At 39.2% G+C, this 17,324-nt stretch overlaps 1 protein-coding gene across 13 annotated transcripts in view; it reads right to left on the reverse strand.

The window, feature by feature from the left end:
* Positions 1-17,324, reverse strand: part of NPAS3 (neuronal PAS domain protein 3) — a 625,682-nt gene that overhangs the window by 535,473 nt on the left and 72,885 nt on the right. For 6 of the 13 annotated variants that reach the window (XM_028720989.2, XM_028720985.2, XM_028720997.2 and 3 more), the window contains exon 2: positions 7,705-7,794. The exons of 5 other annotated variants lie outside the window; for them this stretch is intronic. In XM_028720989.2, coding sequence (XP_028576822.1) covers positions 7,705-7,794 — 90 coding nt within the window. Of the gene's footprint in view, positions 1-7,688; positions 7,795-17,324 lie in introns of all 13 variants that reach the window. 2 more of the 13 variants (XM_028721014.2, XM_077926081.1) reach the window with 1 other exon arrangement.

Genomic DNA, 17,324 nt, shown 5'->3' on the forward strand with positions numbered 1-17,324 from the left:
TAACCCCACAGGATAACGCCTGCAGTTTTTTGATGAGTGATAGCTTGCTAAAACTTCTTTTAGCTTCTGCCACTGGCAGTGTGCAAAAATTCCATAGGCCTATTTCACACTTCACTGAAACTAAGATGAAGTTGTTTTTTTGTAAATCACATTTAATACTGTAAGGGGGTTGGTAGTTAACTCTTATGCAAAACTAGACTTGGAATTATTTTTATATCTTGAAGCAAGATATAAGGTAACACCAAGCAATCATTCCAACATTTCTTTCCATCTGGTAGCATCTGTTAATATTTGTTTCTTTTTCTTTTATTTCACTGTCCACACCATGTTGACCAGACAGTGATTGCTGTAATTCTTTCTACTGGTACTAGAAAGTTTTCACTTTCAAGAAGCTTAGTACAGTATATAGTTCACAAAATTTTGTTTCACAACTGGTGAATGCCTTTCATTTTTCACAGATGTGTTTCCCTTGCAGAAAAAGTCAACATGGGAAACAGTACAAATCATATCTGCTACGAAATTCAGGAAAACTATGCCTACCACCATCTTTGGGGAGTGACTTTGGGGGTTAATTCTGCGTCTACATGTCCGGTCTACATGCCCGTCCATATTTTGTCTGTCAGGCATTTTTTTAATGTGTGTGGCCACTGGTTTATTTTTGCGCCACCCACTTGACATGCAAAATAAGATGCTAATTTTCATGTGACACTCAACATACATATCTTAAGCAAATCTGTGTCTTTTTAGCTAGTGGGTTGGAAGGCCCAATCCACATAGTGAAATAGGCCCAGAAAATCCTCTTGGCACACCTGGATCCTGTCTCTATATTGAAATAATTTTCACATTCTTTTTGTTAAAAATCTGCGTTGCTAATTAATGTACAGGCCGAACCTGGCTGCAGAAAACCCTTGTCTGTTTTGCAAAACTAGATGACTGATTGGTGCCCTTTAACTTCTTTTAGTTCCCTATATTTAACCTCCTTACATTTCTTTCCACCTTATTTGTGTTTATAGCCTGACATGGCAGTATGCTGGGAGCAGACAGAGAGCTAGACATTCATTTACTTTGGGGTCTGTAAAGCCAATCAGCAACATTACTATCTCCGACTATCTCTGAAATCAGTGTCCCTGTCTGATTATTATGGTGCTTTGTCCCTCCTGCCTGTACACAAGGAACTCTTGAACTGGTAGCTCTTAGAATCAACCATAGAAAGACAGAATCATCTAGTCCAACCCCCTGCAATGCAGGAATCTCAGCTTAAAGCATCCATCACAGATGGCCATCCAACCTTTGCTGGAGTGAACATGTTCTATAGTAGAGAAGTCTCTGTCTTTCAAAGCACAAGCTCTCTTTGTTTTAAGAGAACAGTCTGGGTCAGAAACTTGCTGTTCTGCTCTAACCCCACTTCTGATTGGTCAGCAAATCTCACAGAATTTGAACAAGGAGAAAATACTTACAGGAAATAAGTTTCCATAAATAACCTCAAGCATGACCTACAAATGAACTTAATTGTCCACCTTATGAAAATAGGGTTTCAGTCTGCCAATCCTGTTAAATGTGTACAGGATTGCAGCATAAGGCAACCTCCGCTGAAAACAATTAGACTACTTCTGAGTAGATAGTTAGCTGTTAGCCATTATTGGGTAACTTGGTCCTGCACCCTTTCTTACCCAAATTGCAACCACTATGATTAAGCCCTGTTAAGGGAGTCTGGGTCTCTGCAACTAGGAGAATCACTCCCCAGTATCTCAAGATGCAGGGAATGCAGGGAGGAAAGGAAGCACAAATCCTGTTGTACAAGAGGCACTCTGTTCGTGCATGTAGAATTTAATCAGTGGTCTAGAGCAAGGTTTCCTAAACTTGGGTCTCCAGCTGTTTGGGGACTACAATGCCCATTATCCCTGACCACTGGACCTTCTAGCTAGGAATGATGGGAGTTGGAGTCCAACAACAGTTAGAGACCCAAGTTTGGTGAATCCTGCTCTACAGTATAGCCAAGAAGTGCAGCTTGGGATTATTTTTGCTGTTATTTTGCATGGTCTAAAGGCGCAGGAAGATAGGCAGTTTAAGGTCTGGTGACGATGGGAGTCTGTCTGCAAATTGTATGTAGATTGCATTCAGTATTGTTACAGAACAAAGTGGGATAGAAATGTACTAAATAATAATTTAATTGACAATTTGTTAACAGCTGCACAATCTGCAATACCAGAAAAATTTAAAATCCATCCAAACGCCTATAGAATGTGCAAGAGTTCAGAAAAATGGTGATATGCTAATAATAGTCAAATGAATACAGCAAATTAGAACTCAACCGGAAGACAGAAATCTCATTGTTTTATAGCAAAATCATGGCCAGTAATAAAAATATTTGGAAATGAAACCTGTGAAATGGGACAAGCCCCAAAAATACAAAACTCAAAAGACATTGCTTTCTGGGTTTTTTATGCTACTAGGTAGGGGGAGGGCAATTCTAACTGTAATTCTAACTTTCCTTTTTTCTTTGGAAGGAATTGTTTTCTGAAAGCTTGATAAAACAATGTTACAAAAAGAGAGGCTGACAGACAGGGGCAGCAAGGTTTCTCTGCAGACATCTGCCCAATGCCATCTCTGTACCTCCCTGTGGTCTGGATCACTGAAATGGATAAAGCAATGTTCTCTGGATGAAGACCTCCCTGTGACATTTTGCAGTTGCCCTACTCCTACAGTCAAGTAAGTTTTAGGAGAGGGGGTAGTGGTAGATGAAAGGAAGGAAGCCTGGAGGTAGTAGCAGGGTTAAACCCCAAAGCAAAGAAAGCCAAAACCGCCTGTTCTGAATTTGGATCTGGCTCCTTCTGGATCAGCGATTTAATCAAATTGGATGGTCAATTAAGATTTGTTTAACTGGATGTTAGCCTTATTTATTGACAGATGTTATATGCTTCTTAATATAAAAATAAATCCCTATGTAGTTTTCATGCTTAGTTTATGCCACAACCCACCTTAGGTTTGTTATAACAAAGTCTAACTGAAAGCAATGCAACCAGAGTCTATTTCACCGAAATTGTTCCATTAGGTGTAATGTAGCCTAATCCCATTTGTTTTCATGGGAAAGACAAATTTGCTGACCAGCATTGTTTAATTGTGGGTGTTTATATTTTAATATTTGTGTAGCTGATGTTTATTCTTTGTAAACTGCTTAAAAGCCTATTTTGGCACTAAGCTGTATAGCACTGAATGAACAACAACAATTTACAGTGAAATCCTACAGATAACTTTACTGGAAGCAATAAGTTCAATGGGACATTCTCCTTGTTAAATGTGTACAGGATTGCAGCATAAGGCAACCTCCACTGAAAACAATTAGACTACTTCTGAGTAGATAGTTAGCTGTTAGCCTTTATTAGCTTTAGCTGAATTGTGGTTACTGCATGGGCATTTTACATAATTTAAATTTACTACTTTAATCTAATTTCACACTTGAAAATTCAAATGTCATCACAGAAGATCTCTTCATATCTGATCTAAAGCAATTAAAGTAAAACTCATTTATATAAATATTTTATATACTGATTTTTAATAAATGTTCTGTCAATCAGTGCATTTATCAATTAAAAACACTTCGACAAAAGAGTGCCGACCATCGAATGAGCCATTTGCACAAATGAATGACAATTCCAGTTGCAGGAAAGAGGATGCAGGGGACAAACAATTCAGAGCTGTATTCCAGGTACATTCCCCAAGGCAACAACATGTTACTCATGATGGTTACTAGACCCTTGGATGTGACAATTCAGTGTCTGGAGGACACTCTTGTCCACCACTGTACAAGAGTCCACAGTTCTTTGAATCCAAACTAGATTTTTATGGACAGTTCACAGTTTGCCAGGGTTACCATTTTTTCACTTGTTGGCATCCATCTGTCTCAAGTGACAATGGACTGCCTCCAGAGGTGAACTGCTGCATTAGTAGCATCAAAGTGACCTCTCTGGAACACAAGCCTGGGAAGAGCGTATGGAGGCCTGGACAACAAGACCCCCCTCTCAGCCTTGCTGATATGGTCCAAAGGAAAGCAGAGCAATACGTTTGGTACCAGCTTCACTGCTGCAGGAGTTGTCAGAAGGAGGTGTACAAGGCACTATCCAACCGTCTTAGGGACTCCACTCCAGATTTGTGTAGAGTTTACTCCTTAGCTTTTTCTTCTCCCAAATATATCCTGCAAAGCAGGGGAGATTTAGGATCAGAGTCTTCCTTCTCTTAGATGGGTTACCTTCCCAGGTTGCTAAGCCCCATCTGCCCCTCGCTTCCCTCTACAGCACGTGCAAAAACCACCTTCTTAACCATTCAACCCACTATTGGTTTTATCTGCACAATCTGCCAGAGCCTGTTTAACATGCAGGGGAAGTCCCTAACTCACCAAGGCTTAGGGACCCATTGGCTACTCGTACCTGGTTTAGCCTGTCAGTTGAAGCCATTCCCAGGGTGTGGTTGTTGTCACATGATTACAGCTTCTAGGAGCCACAGTTGAGAGCTGAGTACAGGGTAGGGACCAACTACCTCAGAAGGAGCATGATGTGTGCCCCATTACCAAGTGATTAATTAATGCTTAGTAATTAGGGATGTGGGTGGCGCTGTGGTGTAAACCACTGAGCCTTGGGCTTGCTGATCGGAAGGTTGGTGGTTCGAATCCCCGCGACGGGGTGAGAGCCCGTTGTTCAGTCCCAGCTCCTGCCAACCTAGCAGTTCGAAAGCACGTCAAAGTGCAAGTAGATAAATACGTAAACGGCGTTTCCGTGCACTGCTCTGGTTTCGCCAGAAGCAGCTTAGTCATGCTGGCCACATGACCCGGAAATCTGTCTGCGGACAAACGTTGGCTCCCTCGGCCAGTAAAGCGAGATGAGCGCCGCAACCCCAGTCATTCGCGGCTGGACTTAACTGTCAGGGATCCTTTACCTTTTTTTTAATTCTAAAATGCTACACTTAATAGTTCTTTATACAACCCCATATTTAATATAACACTGATACCTAAAGGGCATCTTCCTCCTCCCCCCACCCCCAGTGATCACCCCAGCCTGCTCCACAGCATCTCCCAATCCTTTGGAGTAGATGTGGCGACTGCAAAGGAAAGGAGGAGAAGGGAAAGTGCTGTTCCATGAGTGGAAGCCCGTTCCACTAGCAAACACAATTGGATGCAAGCCTACAGAACAAATCCCACTATTTGTATTAGGACACAACCTCACATTGACCACTTTTCTTATGGATCACAACACAGTAGGAATATGTTTATCATGTTGATATGCAATAGTTAAAACCGATGCTTAATGTGAAATTTATGTTGCAATTTAATTAAATGATAGTGTTTTATTTTATTGTATTGAGTGTCAAATGTTGCTGTACACAGCTCTGGAATGAGACTTGCTGAAATGTTTGTATAGAAATGTTCCAAATGCATGAGGTGGGGGGTTGTTAAGGGTTTTTTGTTGGGGTGGGCTTGTTGCTGTCAATGTTATTAATTTTTTGTATCTTCATTTTAGAGCTTATTATGACTTATGTGGAAATTAATTCAATTTGGTTGTGTACTTTTTGATATTTCATTTATTGTTTATGACTACTTTTGTTATGTTTATAATTATTTCTTTTTCATGTTGTATGACCACATGGTTTTAACTATGGAAAGGCGGCATACAAATAAATTGTGTTCCTTTCTCTGTTCCAAGATTTGACCTTGCTCAGAGGACCTTATTTGACATAACTTTTAAATCTGTTGTCATTTTATATACTCTGTATTACTGTAAGTGATGTATCCTGAAATGTTGGTAAAGCTTTAGAAACTTCAGGTTGTCCATATTTATAATGAAGTGTTTTAGGATGGGTTTGTATATTAGGGAAATAAACTTCACAATGCAAGTCTATATGGAGAAAACAATTATCAAACAACTAGTCTACATCTGAAATACTGCAAGGAGGAGGAGGCAACCAATAAATGAATAAAGCATAAAACAGAAACTTATTAATACAACAGTTCTATAGCAAAATCTGCCAGGCTGAGCAGGTTAGGATCCAACCTAAGCTGGGAGATTTGTGGCACAGCTTCCTTATCCTCAGCTCAGCAGCGTATCTCTGCCATCCCAGTTCAGCCAGGACCCAGCTGGATGAGCCAAGTCTGGCGGATCTTAAGATGACACCAAAAGAAGGGTGTTGTTGTAGCATGGTGTGGGTGGGACTAGAGAGAGGGGTATTAGGATGGATCCTATGCCTCTTGTGACATAAGTAAAACTGGCAAAAGGGTGGCATAACTCAAACACTATTTTAAAGGCTTATTTCCCCTTCTCTAGGCTTAGGCTGACTCAGCCAACCATAACCCTTCTGCTGAGCCGAGTCTGAATCGGATGCAACTTTATACCAGCTTCATCTACTCCAGCTTGCTTTACGCCAGCTTCCTGTTTGTAGGATTGCTCCTAAATTATGCAAATCTTGTGTTAATTTGTCTGCCGCCAGTAACAGTGGTGCAGTGCTGATTTAGCAGCGTTAATTCATCAGGCTTATCCCGTTACACTGTGCATCTTATCTTTGGCACTTCTTTCTTAGTACATCAAGTTTCATAATTGCACGGTATAAGTTATAATATAAAGGCAGAAGGTTGTTTTGCAATCAAACAATGATCATCAAAATCAGATATGGATACATAAATCTGTATTTATCCAAATAGATAAGGACACGCGGACACGCACACACACATGCAAACTAACTTAATTATTAGTTGTTTACCAGCTGTATACATGCTTGTAGTCATATCCAGGAAATGTAGTACTCAGAGCTACCAATGAGACGCTATTGCAATGGGAACTGAACAAGACATGGGATGGAGTTTTGCATGCATTTCCCCACCGCTAGGTACATTTTCTGCATGCATTAGCCTGCTATTGCATCTGATACAGATGACACATGTATAGACCTATTTCTGAGCATAAACTGCAGCAACTGGACTATTGTTAAATTTATTCATGAAATAAAGGAATATTCATCCACGGTGAAAAAGTTAAAAGAAAAAGAAAAACTTGTCTTACTATAAGATATATTTAAACCCAAACTATATTACATTTTCTTGCTTAGGCCAATATCTGCCTATAATGACTTTCTGCAATACACTTGTAACATTGTCTAGTCACTAACAAATTCAGATACTGTTAGGCAAGGGACAAAGCCAAATGACTGAAAAAGCAAAAGGACTCAACTTCAATTTAACTGTCCTGTAAGGTACATACTAATTAGCTTCAAAGCTATGAAATCCTAGCTAGCATGTTAAGTCTGCTACATGACAGTATAATTTGCCTTCTTAAAGGATTATGCAAATTACAACTCATCATTCCATTACACGACTGAAAAAAGTGACAGCTAATTTATACATAACACACCTTTCAAATCCCTAAGATGTGAAGCACCTGTGCAATATACTTTGCCTAGGTTTTTCTGGGTTTAAGTACTTGTTTACTGCAATATACAGAAGCATACCTAAGAGATTTAATAAAGTCCTAGAGGTTTATTTATTTCCCTTTTAACTTCAAGAGCACAATTCCCAAGTATGAAAACAACATATATCTGCCCCCAATTTCAAAGGTATTTCATTCAAACAGAAGTGTAAGTTTTCAATACATGTTTAACTTCTGAATAGAGGGACAGCACTAACGCCACGAGCCAGGAGAAAGACTCACACAGATTTCAACATACTTCTGGTAGGTAGATTCACAGTAGATTCCGTCATATCTGTAGATTTTCCTACATTCTGATTGGTTGGGCAGAGGATGCTGGACAGTTATTCTGTAGAGGTATCAAAAACAGATATACATGACTAGAGATTCTCTACAGTCAACTGTAATGCAGGACAATTAGTATTTTGAAAGGTACTATTATTATATGTTACATCTATCTCATCTTGTTACATCAACTACATTATAGCTATATATATATATCTACATATATATATCTACATTATAGGACAAGTTCCACTTCTGGAATGTAGCTCTGAAAATAAACTAAAATATAATTCTGTATAAGAGAAAATTTCTCTTCTCCTCAAAATAGAGACAAAATGGGACACACATAAAAAAAACCCTATTTGGAGTAATTAAACTTTAATGCTCCCCCCCCCCCCCAAATAAAGAACATCACACTTAACTAGCAAAAACTGTCTTTACATCTGTTAAGGATTCCAATCTGTGCCCATGGATGTTCAGAATGATTGAGAACTTTTAAAACTCTGCCTACTCCAGTTTCCCATGTTGACAGAAACTGGACTGTCACAGAACTGGGGCTTACCACCTAATTTTATAATCTAGAATTAAGCATTACATTCAATGCTGTTTTTATGTTAAGGAATACAACAAATTGCATGTACTGTAATATTCATTTTAGATTTTAACCTTTTTTGGAATAAAATTCCTTTTTGTGATATTGCATAAAACCTATGTAATTAACCTGCAATCTGAGTAATTCCCTTTCATTCCTAATAGGCTACTCATAATATGCCCATCAGAGGAGAAATCAGCTCAGAAGATTGTCTGTTACCAAAATATTTATTCATATAAAATTACCTGTTGGCTAATGTTTCCAGCCTTAACCTTTATAAAGCACTGTACCTAGATAGCTCAACAAAACTGCTTTTTATATGTATTTATTTTAATAGTAAAATGTGTGACCTGGGTTTCCTAACAACTGTCACATGATTTACTCTAGATGATGGAACTATTATGGAAATGGGAACTATTCTGAATTCAATTTCTATGTATTTTCCTAAAGTTATAACAATGGTCTTATTTCTTTCCCTCTTTTATCCATCTTTCTTTATAAAACTACAATAATAAAATAAACTGCCACCTACAAAAGAAATAGTCTACAGTGATTCATCCACATGAAATTCTTGTGAAACTGCTTGGGAATGATAAGGCATAGCACTAAAATTAACAAAGAAACTGCACTACTCTAATGCTATGGATCATGCAAGCATACTGCAGAATTTAATCAATGAAGAAATCACACCTGGAACCTTCTAAACTTAGTTTTTAAATAGTACCTGCTTTGTATGCCTCTACAATGTCTTATTTGAAGACATTATTTAAGTACACCAGGCAAATCCATTAGCATGGAATCCATAGCACTAAACACTTTTGCTATAATCCCATACCTACCTAATTTGGTGTGAGCTCAACCGAAAGCAATGAGATTTACATCAGAGTAAACATGTACAGGACTTCTGTGTTTGATATTTAATATACACATAAACTATAGCCCTGTATTATAAATTAGGAACCAATGCCTGATAATTAGGGGAAGGGTCATAGCTTGATAGTAAAGAACACACTTTGCATGTAGAAGGTCTCAGATTTAATCCCCAGCATCTCTAGAAAGGGTTGGGAAAGATCCCTGCCTGAAACCCTGGATCACTGCTACCTGTCAGTGTAGACAATGCTGAGCTAGTTGGACCAGCGTCTGACTTGGTATAAGGCAGATTCCTATGATTCAATCATAATATACAGATTTTTAGCTGGTTGACTGACCCAACCTAAAGAATGCTCACTAACGGTTCGTCATCCTGGAAAAAATGATAGCTGGGGTGCTGCAGGATTCTGTCCCACGTCTGTTGTTGTTCAACATCTTTATAAACAGCTTGGACGAAGGAACTGAGGGGATGTTCGTCAAATTTGCAGATGACACCAAGCTGGGATTCAAGATGACCTTAACAGATTGGATAACTGGGCCAAAACTAGCAAAGTGAATTTCAATAGGGACTAATGTAAGCTTCTACACTTAGGCAGGAAGAACCAGCTGCCCCAGTATAAGATGGGGGACACCTGGCTTGCCAATAGTACATGTGAAAAGGACCTAGGGGACTTTGTGGACCACAAGTTAAACATGAGTCAACAAGTGTTATGCAGCAGCAAAAAAAATAATGGCTAATGCTATTCTAGGCTGCATCAACAGATATCCCGATCGAGGGAAGTAATAGTACTGCTCTATTCTGTCTTGGTCAGACCACACCTGGTGTCCAGCTCTGGGCACCACTATTTAAGAAGGGTACTGACAAGCTGGAAAGTGTGCAGAGGAGGGCAACCAAGATGATCAAGGGTCTGCAAACCTAACCTTATGAGGAACGGTTGTGGGAGTTGGGTATGTTTAGCCTGGGAAAGAGGAGACAGAGAGGCCATATGATAGCAAACTTCAGATATCTAAAGGGCTGTCACATGGAGGATGGAGAAGCCTGTTTTCTCTTGTTCTGGAGGACTTGAACCAATGGATTCAAGTTACAAGAAAGGAGATTCTAACTAAACATCAAGAAGAACTTTCTGACAGTAAGAGCTGTTCAGCAGTGTAACAGACTCCCTCAGAAGGTGGTTTGCTCTCCTCCAATTAAGGTTTTCAAGCAGAGGCATGAATGCTATAGTTGAGATTCCTGCATTGCAGGGGGTTGGACTAGATGACCTTCAGTGTCCCTTCCAACTCCACAATTCTACGATTCTATAAGTTACAAAAAAGGAGATCCCAACTAAACATCGGGAAGAACTTTCTGTGCTCAACAGTGGAACAGACTCCCATGAAAGGTGGTGGCCTCTCGTTTCTTGGAGGTTCTTAGGCAGAGGTTGGGTGGTCATCTGTCATGTATGATCTAGCTGAGATTCCTGCATTGCAAGAGGTTGTACTAGCTGGCCCTTGGGATCTCTTCCAACTACAATTCTATGATTCTAGGTGCCAGAAATTAAGAATTATCTACTAGATGGATTTCAATCAATCCTGTAACCAGACAAATCACAGTGAATCCAGTCAGATAGCAGGTAATCAGCAAGGGGGTTGCTGGTTAGGAATAACAACCTTTCTTTCCTATGTATGCTCTTTCTTTGGAACCATCTTGCAGACACCCTACCCAAATTAATTTTGATCACTCGTTCTTCAACACATTATGTTGACAGGGAGGGTTGATCTCATATGTTCCATATAAAAACTGATTTTGCCCAAGATCAAACTGTATATTGGCTATTTACTCTGGGTACTGTATATTCCTGTTCCATTTTATGCTTTAAAATTGATTTCTTGTATATATTTTCTCAGAATTGAAAATTAAAGAACTGAATAGCATTCGAGCCTAATCAATTCGCACTGGTTAACTGAAATCACTTTCCACTCGGTTTTGAAATGTTTGTAGAATGAAAATCCCAATTCTCACATAACATTTTTGGCACAACCCCACTGTTGCTTCACTTGTGACAGCAAGAGGTTAATGTTTTTAAAATGTACTATGGAAGAATACAGCTGCAGTCCCTCCCTACAAAATGCTAGCAGCGTAACTCAACACCCTGTTAGAATCAAACGAACAAAACCCCACTTAATATTTGTATCTCCTTTGCTATAAGTGTTATATTTTCAATAAAAAAATAAAAAATCCTGCCCATTCTATGACCTGCTTCTCTTTTAAAAAAATTATATGCTTTTACTGAAAAGTTTCAGAAGCTTTCAAATACAGCTAGATTTCTCCTCCCACTTTGACATGTCACTTCAACTCAAGATGGACCCATCATATAACTCAAGGTGGAACTTTAAGTGAATTTACATACATGTGAAACATGTAAAGCTATGACTAATTTTAACTCACAGGGCAGAATTTAAATAATTAGTTACAAGAAGTCAAACTAAAGGAAGAAAGGAGGAAAGAGATGGTTAGAGGCAGAGTAGTAAATTGTTCCATTTTTGCAGGTAATCTAAATGCAAACTAGAAGCAACTTATCATGAGAATGGATTTTCCACCATCTGGTCAAATAACAGGGGATTTGTCTAGTGGCAAGCAAAGAATGGAATGATGTGAGAAAGATTAGCGGGCAAGTCCTACAGTTGGCTAAAATGTATTTTGTGCAAACAAGAACAGATGACGCCTTAACAATTACACCTGTCAAAAACTCCAGAAAGCAATCCATCTCTGAACAGCCCAGTTGAAAACAGGCTAGTTCATAACAAAATGAATTTTTTTAAACAATTGCCAGCCATAACAGTTTGATGCATGACAAGCTTAGGAAGTCATGTTCCACGTTCAAGTGAAACCTTAACTAACTGGACCCTGGGTTTTTGTGATAAGTAAGATATTAAACTGGGGAAAATCCTTTTCTGCAGTAATGCAAATAACAGGCAGCCTCTCTGAGGCAAACGAATTCAGAGTTAAACCATAGCTTTTACCTATGCTACCATGCACAGGTATTTTAACATTCTCAGAATGAGAGAAATGGTTTGGGGGCATGTTTCCATGTCTGTGAATATATGTAAAATTCAGCACTGGGTCCCCCCCCCCTTCAGGATATTAGGTCTTACCAGTAACTAGAGAACTCCCTAGAATTTTTCGTGACTAATAAAATGCAGTATAATTATGTAGGGTTAATGTTTTACCTGGGCTTCAAGAGCTAACCTACTGAATTTCTGCAGAAGAGACATTACCTTTTAGAAGAATATGTGGAATTAGATGAATAAATTATATTTTCCTTTATGTAATCTGTTTTTGTTTTGTTTTGTTTTGTTATACAACTGACCAGTTCTACTAACTCATGGGTAAGATCAGGATTTGGAGCCAGAACAGAGTGAAAATGCTGCACATATTCTGAAGGTTGCAGTTGACTGAGCATCCCAAACCAATTTCCTGTCTTTGTCTGGAACAATGGTCTTCATACTGTCCTCCCCAAGCAAAGGGAAAAGTCAGTTTTAAAGCTAAATTAATATTATCAAGAGGGGGTGGTGCATCCTGTTTTGCCATTTGAGGTGAAAAAGGAAGTGTCGCCCACCCTACTGCAGAAGTAAGATCTCACTATTAATCAGTGCTGGTGTCAATTTCTCCAGCAACAGGGCACCTGAGACGGTTGCTCCACCCCTACCTTGTGGTTGGGCCAGGTCTTAATATCAGCTGTAAGCAAAGCTTTGAATCTGCACTTTTCTCCCTTTCAGTGCCAAAATAATAGCCTCCAGTCTTTTGCCCCTGTGTTAGCTGTGAGAGAAGACAACAGAGGTGCTCGCTCCAAGTGCAAAGGGATCCCTCAGGATGCTGATAGGAACCAGTCCTGATCTCTGCTTGAGGTCAGCATTTCATCATAATTGCAGCTGTGTATATGCTAAGAACAGGACCCTGTTCAGCACTTCAGGAAAAGGTACTGTGCCACCTTCTTCTAGGGGGTAAGGGGTAAGGATTTGGCTAGGAAGTGGGAGGTGGTTATTCCCAGCACATTTTTCTGTCTGCAGGGCCCTGCTTCTCCTTCTTCCCATATACCTGAAGGAGCGTCTCCACCCCCATCGTTCTGCCCGGACGCTGAGGTCCAGCGCTGAGGGCCTTCTGGTGGTTCCCACATTGCGAGAAGCAAAGCTACAGGGAACCAGGCAGAGGGCCTTCTCGGTAGTGGCGCCCGCCCTGTGGAATGCCCTCCCATCAGACGTCGAACAGATAAACAACTACCTGACATTTAGAAGACATCTGAAGGCAGCCCTGTTCAGGGAAGTTTTTAATGTGTGACATTTTAATGTATTTTTCATCTTTGTTGGAAGCCGCCCAGAGTGGCTGGGGAAACCCAGCCAGATGGGCAGGATACAAATCATCATCATCATCATCATCATTATTTGTGGACCTGGGTTGTTTCCACCTAAGCATTTCACTTCATTGATATATCTATTGTATTCCATAATGTATTGGCTCACCTAAGAGTGCTCAGTTTTGCATCAGGAACCAAACTAAAAATTAAAAAATAGGGGTTTTAGAGATCTATGACCAAGTGAGAGTAATATGGTGTAGCTCATAAAGACTTAGAATTCTGAAATCTTGAGATATTGATCAGAATTCAACTAACTAGTCCCACTAGGAACCCTGTGCAAGGACCTCCGCAAGCACAATGGGGCTTTCCCCCCTCTCCCAAGCTCCCCTAAAATTGGCTCTGGGAGAATTTAGGAGAACCCCTAAAACAGCATGTAAGTGGCAGACCGGGGGTGGGGTGTCATTCTGTCTGGCAAGCTGAATAGCTTGTGCTGACAGAATTATTTGCATAGATGTTTAACTTCTTTACACACACACAAATTCTACAGCTCAGTATTTCAATCCACAAATAGAGGATTATGAAACAGGGTACATAGGGAACGTGTCTGTGCCACAGTAGCATGGAAAACATAACCATGCAAAACGTATTTCTAGAATTCAGGACTCTTGTCAGTTTGTTGTAACTTTTAACCTTTTAAGCATTTATGTCGTATGTATCACTCAAACAGGGGCAATCACTTGCTCCTATGGGGTGGGGTGGGGGAATGTTATCACCAGTTGGAAACCTGATGGCCATCACTATTGTGCTTGCCTTTTCCAGCAATGGATAAGCACCAAACTCAATGGCTAAAAATCTTTTATCATCCACTTGGCATTTGTTCCCATTGATCTTGAAGCATTGTTGCCATGCCTGCAGACCATGGCAGTGATAGACAGAGATTTGCACGAATGACTCTTTTCTTCCCCTTCTGAAAGGAGACAGGGGGTAGCGTTGAGATACTTGCTTGTGTGCCCTGCTTGCTTTCTCTTTCGGAAAAGCTGCAAGGTTGCAGTCAGGTAAATTTTGTGTACATTAATGCCGATTAGGAGAGATATGTAGCAAATGATACTCAGTATGCATTTCCATCCATTTGTCTCACATAGAGAAGCCATTCGTGTTTCCTCTGCCTACAGAAATGCACAACTAGCTTGGCAATATTTATATAATTTTAAGTAACAAATTGAACTAAAAATACGGTCTTTACTGGTGGATCATGTGGAAGGCCCATCTAGCAAAGCATCTTGTTTTCCAGTTGCCAACTGAAAGCCCACAAGCAGGGCATGTGGGCAACTGCGTTTTTTTGCTTATGTTCCCAGCAACTGGTATGCTGAGGCATGCTGCCACTGATCCCACGACTAATAGCTATGGATAGCTCTATATTCTGCCAATTTGTCTAAACACCTTTTAAAGCCATCTAAAAGAAAGGATTTTTTTTTCCCTGCTAAAATTAAGAAAGTACGGCTCTCTCTGCTCTCCGCTTTTCACCTTTGAAAATAGATTTGCAGACTTCCATCTGCTTCTAGAGAATCCATCCGAACAGGACTTTTTCAGCTACACATTTGTGAAAAGGTAATAATTAAAAAAACAAAACACCTGTTCGTACCATTAGTGATTCTTCATGAATCCTTGCTTACTTCTAAAAACAAAGGCACCTAAACGTAAAGGAAAACCAAAAGACTTTGTTGTCATCTAAAAATGTATTTTATAAACATACACCTCAAAATACTACTGGAATAGTTCGGTTTTTAAAACTGTGTTGTTTTGCTTTATCACATTGTATTGTTAGCTTGCTATTTTTGCCCAGGAGCCACCCAGGGAACCTTTTTTTTATAGGGCACCCTACAAAGAACAGAATAGAAAGAAAGATGGATAGGCAAGGAGGTAGATCTTTGTTCTGATCCTGCAAGGTCCTATTATTATTATCATCACTATTAGTATACCCACTTCTGTCATCAATACTCAAGGCAACTGATAATAATCCAGTAAAAAACAAACATCTGCAACAATAATGGTCTTGGTAACTGAAATAATATTTCAGACATGTGAATTATAACAATTTGTGAACATTCAAAGGGAGGTTATACTTATTTATTTATTCATACATAAATACAAACATACATACATACTATACAAGGAGTAAATGAAAGCAATAAAGGCACAACAATAGCAGAGCAAACAATAAATAATTGAACCGTTTAAGCAATTATCAATTAAATGAAACACTCAAGTGATACACCAGCCAAATAGGCAGAACAAAAATAAGGCATATATATATATATATATATATATATATATATATATATATATAGCTGCAACTGTCATTGCCTTTAGACCTATTAGCGACAAATGTTTAAATCACCTTGCTGACTTTGCATTTTCTGGTTTTGAATTTTTGCTTTTTGCTTGATTTAGAATTTGAGGAAGGCCATAGGCCTCTTATAAGACTGTAAAAGGATTTTAGGTAGTCATCCTTTGCTTGCTATTCCAAAGTTCTTAAAACATTGCCCATTCTTGTTCAAAGCTATTTATTTTTTCTCTTGTCAGACCTGTAAAATCTAGGTGATTTTGCTCGAAGTTGCCAGTTTAATGTACTATTCCCTCAAGTGGGTACATTTTTTGTCATTCCCTCTCAGTATTTTGCATTCAGGATTCTTGCTGCTAGATTCATATTAAATAATAATTTATCTCTGTCTTTACATAGGTTTAATTAAAAAAAATTGGTCTAGTTGAACAGTGTTTTCCAAATTGTTTCTTTTATTAGATACAATTTCCTGGCAGTTTTTCTTTCTTCAGGATGAACGAATCACGGAAATCATGAAATCAGTACCAATACAAGGTAGATCTTGGCCAGGAAAGTCTCTCCTGTGATTGTTTTCCCATAATCGCATGCTCTGAAGCATCAACGGACAAAGCCTCAGTATAAACAATTAATAATGTGGAAAAGATTCTGAAATGTATTAGTAACTTAAGAAATGGAACAAATTGCCTCTTGAAGTTGTAGAATCTCTTCAGAAGGGATACCGGGAAAGAGGATGTAAGTGTATAACCAATTCTCCAGTACAAATTTAGGCTACTTTAGTGCAATGGATTGAACAAGGCAACTCTTCAATTCTATGACTGCCTGAAAATGAATAGTCATGAGCTCAAAATCCTCTGGATAGCTTAAGATATACTATTTATAACCATGGCCTCCTGGAAAGGGAAGAATAACATTCCTTTCCACACTTGGGGAAGAATTGAAACCCTAAAGAGGTTATTTATTATTTTCACATCTGTGAATAAATGTGACTAGGCAAAACTAAAAGATACAATTTATGGCAAAACTGCAAGCTGCAGTTTGAATTCTTTGACATTTTCCTGGACTACATACCACATTTAAGCTATCTATTGGGGAAATACTGTAACAATGCTGGCATCTTCAACTAAGAATGTTTTTTGAGACACCAAATAGGGATTCCTGGGGTATCCTTGAGGTACAGACTTGGGCTATAAGCATACCCCAGTGTTTGGCTAATAACGGAACCTGAGCATAGGCTCAGGTTTTATCCTGACAAGTCCGCTTAGTCCTCATGCAATGCATACATTTAGAGCATCCATTATTGAGGAATTCCTCAGGAGGTGCGGAGAAAACACTTCAGTTCCCAGAAATCAGTCAGCTGAGGCACAGAGCATGCTATCTACCTTATCACAGATAGGAACCATAGAACGTAAGATGAATTCTCAGCTTTTGACAGCTTTCCTTCTCTTCCCCTGCAATTTCAT

Source organism: Podarcis muralis, chromosome 1 (genome assembly GCF_964188315.1).
Source record: "Podarcis muralis chromosome 1, rPodMur119.hap1.1, whole genome shotgun sequence".
Lineage (NCBI taxonomy): Eukaryota > Metazoa > Chordata > Lepidosauria > Squamata > Lacertidae > Podarcis > Podarcis muralis.